The sequence below is a fragment of the Centruroides sculpturatus genome, unplaced genomic scaffold (assembly GCF_000671375.1).
Source record: "Centruroides sculpturatus isolate CEXI.00-Female unplaced genomic scaffold, Cexi_2.0 scaffold668, whole genome shotgun sequence".
Taxonomy (NCBI): domain Eukaryota; kingdom Metazoa; phylum Arthropoda; class Arachnida; order Scorpiones; family Buthidae; genus Centruroides; species Centruroides sculpturatus.
The window spans coordinates 427,453-433,276 of record NW_019385523.1 but is presented as its reverse complement, the minus strand read 5'-3'; the positions used below and the strand labels follow the sequence as shown (position 1 = coordinate 433,276).

General features: G+C 28.3%; 1 protein-coding gene across 5 annotated transcripts in view; it reads left to right on the top strand.

Annotated features, from left to right (window-relative positions):
• Positions 1-447: 447 nt before the first annotated feature.
• The window catches only part of LOC111639799 (guanine nucleotide exchange factor VAV2-like), a 155,144-nt gene continuing 149,767 nt past the window's right edge, over positions 448-5,824 (top strand). For all 5 annotated transcript variants that reach the window (XM_023385749.1, XM_023385748.1, XM_023385747.1 and 2 more), the window contains exons 1-2: positions 448-579; positions 658-716. In XM_023385749.1, coding sequence (XP_023241517.1) covers positions 511-579; positions 658-716 — 128 coding nt within the window. In that variant the 5' untranslated portion in view covers positions 448-510. The remainder of the gene's footprint in view (positions 580-657; positions 717-5,824) is intronic.

Genomic DNA, 5,824 nt, shown 5'->3' with positions numbered 1-5,824 from the left:
ATTTTTGTTCTTAATTGCTTTTACATTTTTAAGACTTACTTCTAACCCAAAACCAAATACAGTTTTGGGTTAGAAGTAAGTCTTAGAAATGTAAAATTATGGTTATCATTTAGATTTAAGATTTCTATAATCTACCTTAAAATTTGTATTATTTTGTGAAGTCATTAGAGTAATATATTTTTTAAACTTTTAGAGTCCCATTCAACCTCCATGTGTTTCAGACAAGATCTGTAAATTTCATTGTCTTCGTTTACATTTTTCCACAGTTTACCTTGGATAATATAGAATCTAAGTTCAATTAGTCTTATTTAATCATGACTTTACTGCAATAAATAATAGATTTAAAAACCTGACTACATTTAGTTCTATTATATAAATAATAGTTTTATTACTAAAACTAAATTATAATTATTTTGAAAAATGAAGTATTTTTAACTGTTTTTTATATATATATTTTAACAGTTCCTTTGTTTAAAAAATATCCGAACGTTTCTTCAGACATGTCAAAATATGTTTGATATCAAAACCACAGATCTTTTTGAACCATATATGTTATTTGATTATACAGATTTTGGAAGGGTAAGTAGTAATTATTTCAACTATTAAAATTGTTGGAATTCAAATGGATATTAATATATCTTCAAATTTGTTTTTTAGGTGCTGCATACATTATCTGTACTATCTAAATCCAGTAAAGTTGAAGCTATTGGAATAAGGTAAATAAAATTTACAGATATTTAAAATGCTTTTTTTAATAATTATATTTAGTAAAAAATCAATTTATGCAATTAAGAGACTAATCAAATTTTATGATTGAAATTATATTAATAGTCTACTTAACTAACAAATATCTTGTAGTTATCATATTGCAACATTTTGAATTGTTATTTAAGTTTTTGAAATAAATTAAGACTTCTTAACTGAGATTAATTGGCTTTAGTTTAAAATAACTATATTGATTTATACTACTTTTAAATTAATATTTTCATTAGTGATGTGTCGGATATCCTTATTCGTATCTGGGGATATTCAACGGAAAAAAAGTTCTGTATTCGTATCCTTATCTGTCACTTTTTAGCGGATCTTTTATCTTAATAAATTTCATTACTTATCTGAAACTTTAAAGATAGGTAGCAATAAAATACTAATAACTTCAATTCAAATCACTTTTTATTTCTTAAAATCACATATTTGGCACATTCATATTGCAAAAATTAAATACTTATACATTAATTATAGTAAGTTACCAGTATAAGGTATTAATTTAACTATCTTTATAGTGAGATCAAACCTCTAATGCTAATTGAAATAATCATCACGGTTATATTATATTGTATTATAATAATTATCAAATAATTTTAATTATCAAATTATCAGATAAAATAATCACATTTTTAAAAACTTCAAAAAAATTAAATGTCAAAATTAATTAATGGTAAATTGTACTTCAAAAAGAGTAACTTGGCAGATTTATTCCCCAAAAGTCTATTATGATGAAGATCATAAATAATTCCTGCTGCACTGAAAAACTGCTCACTTGGAACGCTTGTTCCGATACAGCGATCTATTATTATCGCTGTAATTTCACATGCTACTGTTTGTACTGTGATTTGGAATCTCCAAAATAGAATCTGTATAAAGACTTGAAATAGTTTAATTGGAAAATTATATCAGTTTTTGTTACTTTATCCTGTCTGCCTTTGTGGTGAATTCTAATTTCACACACTTTCATACTATAAACAAAAACATGCACAGTGCAAGTCAAAACATGTCGCATTACTAACGCAAAGCGTCAACTATCAGTCCAAGGTCACACGCACCGGCACCGACTGAGTACGAAAGTTGAGATCCATATCCATATTCGCGGATCTAGACACTAATGATCTTATTCGTCTCCACACACTGGAATGTAATAAAAATAATTCTTACTTTTAACCTTGTAACCGGATATATCAAATATCAAATTGAATAGAATTTGAATGATAAATGGCTCAAAAGAAGGTATTCGATTCTCAACATCCGGCTTAGTATTTATAGAAAAAGCCTGAGGAAGAGCCTAGAAGGGGCGTCGAAAATGTTCACTGACATATAACACAACCACTCTGGTTACAAGGTTAAAAGTAAGAGTTATTTTTTTACACTAATGATCCATATCTGTATCCGTATCCGCAGATATACATTTTTAATTAAAATTAATGATCCAGCACATAACTAATTTTCATCCTAAAATTCAATAAATAGTCTTATTAAATTAGAAAATCAAAAGCAAATTTGATCTGGAAATTATGATTGGATGTAACTTTTTTAAAGAATTTGCTGTATAATTCGTGTTGACCATATAATTTATGTTTGACTATACTAAAATGTAAATTTTTTACTATAAATTCTTATCTTCTATTATCAGGACTTATTATACTGGCTTTACAGATAATGCTGAGGAAGGACAAATATGTCCAAAACGCAAAATTATGTATGTGTCCAGATGTATGGAATAAAATAAAAATTGTTTTCTGTTAAACTTTGTAGCATTATCTGTAAAGCCAGTATAATAAGTCCTGATAATAGAAGATACGAATTTATAGTTGAAAATTTACATTTTAGTAAGAAAAAAGGACATTGGGACATTTTAATTAATTAAATTATGTTTGACTGTATTTATGTATACAGTGGAACCCCGGTTAATGAACTTAATTCGTTCCGCGACTCCGTTCGTTAACTGAATTGTTCGTTAACCGAAGCAATTTTTCTCATAGAAATTAATGCAAATGCAATTAGTCCGTTCTAGTCTCCGAAATTTTTGTGATTTTATTTGTAATATACAGTAATTTTCTTTGATGAAAATGTAGGAAAACGTAGTATCTATCATTACAGCAACAAACATGTAAACTTTGTTTGATAAAATAGCACTGTACATACCTTAATTTGTTGTAGTTGGTGGCAGAAAAGTGGAGATATATTAACCTTAATGCTTAGAAGGGGAATCCCCTCCAAAAAAAATAATGGGTAGCACTTCATTGGAAGATTCTTCGAGTCGAAGAATCTTCCGATAAAAAAACTTTCGGTAAAAAAATCCACCAGTGGCTAAGTGGTCTTCGTACCTTGAACATGGGGAGTTCGTTCGTGGATTCGCAGTCTCTTTCGGTAAAAAAACCCATCAGTGGCTAAGTGGTCTTCGTACCTTGAACACTACGTACGGATCAATTTCTTGTTCCTTACGGAACAAGAAATTGATTCGTAACAATTTTCCAATTAATCTTGTTCCGTAAGGAACAAGAAATTGATTGTCTTACTCTTTTAATCAAAATTTTTCTTAAATGCGATAGCACATTATCATTTATATTGCGTTGTCGTTTTCTGTTGCCACTATGACTTTTTTCTTTCTTGGATGCCATATTGATTAAATATATAAATCACAAAACTGAAAAAAGAAGTATAGCACAAATACTCGGAAAAGCAATGCTTAACTCGCGCATGCCTAACACCAACTAAAATCTGACACAAAATACTGTTACGTTCGTTATCTAAATTTTGTTTGTTATCGGAGACAAAATTTTTGCAAAACAAAAGTTGATTAACCGATTTGGTCGTTAACCAGGACGTTTGTTAACCAGGGTTCCACTGTAGTTCATGTTTGTTGTTCTGATATGATCTAAAAAATTTTTTACATTTATAAAACTATACAAAAGGAGTAATTGGAATCAAGAAAAAGTAAAAATGCAATCCAACTACAAAAGGAACAAGAAGTCATAAATTATAAATGAGACAGTTTTTCAATTTAAATTTATAGTATTGATTTTTCTGTCAGATCTTCAGATTTAATAGAAAAATCAAAAGAAATTTTTCTATATTGAATAATAAATTCAGTTTTTTGAAGTAATACTGAAATTCCTAAACTGCAGCTTTTAGAATAAATTTTATTTTATTTAACCATTTTACTTTCCCAGCTGTTATGTATACATAACAAGGGAAAGTATAGGAATTGTGTCAAATCTGACCCTCTGAGTTTTTTGCAAATCTTCATGTTTTAAACCTGAATCCAAAAATATAAAATAAAAAAAGGCAAAAAAATTCTGGTGTCTATTTTGCTTAATATCTCAGGATAGGGTAAAGGTTAAGAAATGAAATTTGGCTTGTTGGTTTGTATGTGAGGGGCATTGATACTATTAAACTTTGGTAGTGAAAGATTGAGAGGATGGGGAGATAGAAGATAGTAAGACTTAATGAAGATTTTATTCATTATTAACATTTACACTTTTTTATAAAATTCACCCTATCTTCAGAATTAAGCTTTTTGCCGTTTTATAGTAATTAAAAATATAAGAAGTTTTTTCTAACAAAATCTGATAACAGATGGCACTACATACAATTTTGGTTTTTGCTAAATAATGTAAAAGTTTTTTAAATAAAAACTCATAACAGCCAAGAAAGTTATGCAACTTTCATTGCTAGATTTTTTTATTTACTTTAACATTTTCAAAGTTAAGAATTCTGTCTTTAGACATACCATTTGGTACACACATTAGAAATATTCTAACAATTTATATCTGAAAAGATGAAAGTTTTATGATCAATTAACACTAAAATTGTTAAGTAATTTAAAAAAGAAAGGAAAGGATACACACTAGGGTTTCTTATTTCCCGGGAAATTTGCCTCCAGCGGGATTACGGGAAAAATAATTTCTTTTCCCGGGATCCCGGGAAATTCCGGGATGAGATAGTAAAATAGAATTTTATATGAATAAAAAAGATCATACATGAATATCATAAATTTGAATAATTTAATTTATTTTCTAGTAAGTAACTAAAAGTGTAGGGCTAATCTCACCCATACGGACACGTTAGGCTCAATTAATTTATGTTCTCCTACATTATAAGATGAAAGTAAAATAAAGCGTTTCATTGGAAGTTTTAATGATTACGAAAAAAATACTATTTTACTTCTAAAGATGAAATAAAAAATAAACTAAAGTGCGATGAGTGATATTTACTTTCAGCAAGTCTCCCTGTTCAATGATGCGCAAACACAATATATAGATATTACATGAACTAACAAGTAAAGACTTGTAAAACATAGGTAATAATATGCAGCAAGAAACCTCAAAATTTCTCTCTTAGGTGAGTCTTCAAGATGCAACTTTTCGTATAATAAATACTAGAAAGAAAACCTGACATGGTAAATTATTATTGAAATGCGAGATTTCCCGGGAAAATAAAATTTCCTGGAATTTTTCTCGTAGGGAATAAATGGCGAGAATCCCGGGAAAGAAACCCTAATACACACCAACCAAAGCCAAATGTTATCAAGCTAGAAATATAACCATTTCTAGCACGATAGCATTTGGCTTTGGTTGATGTCTAGCTTTATAGTATATCAGGTTTAGTGATGTTGTTTGTTTAATGGAAAGGAAGAAGGAAGAGAGAATGATACTTCTTGTGTTTAATATATACTAGGAAATTGAAAAAAATACAGAAAATAAAATAAATTATATATCTAAAATAATAATAATAATCAGTATTTCATTTGATTTAAATAATTTAAAAAATAATAAATAATTAAATAATATGGAAGAAGCATATAAATTTTGAAAATTATTAAAATTAAAAACAATAAAGAAAAAATATTTAATTAGTAAAGTAGAACCTCGAAAACTCGGCCTAATGTGGACCGAAGGGTGGCCGAGTTTGTGAAAATGCCGGGTTATCGGGAATGGGGTTAAAAAAAAAGTACGAGTGTTTCCTCAGAAAATACTGTACTGTACTTGTATGTATTGTTTACTTGAGAATACAACAGAGAATAAACTGCCCAAATACCCTTAAACAAAGG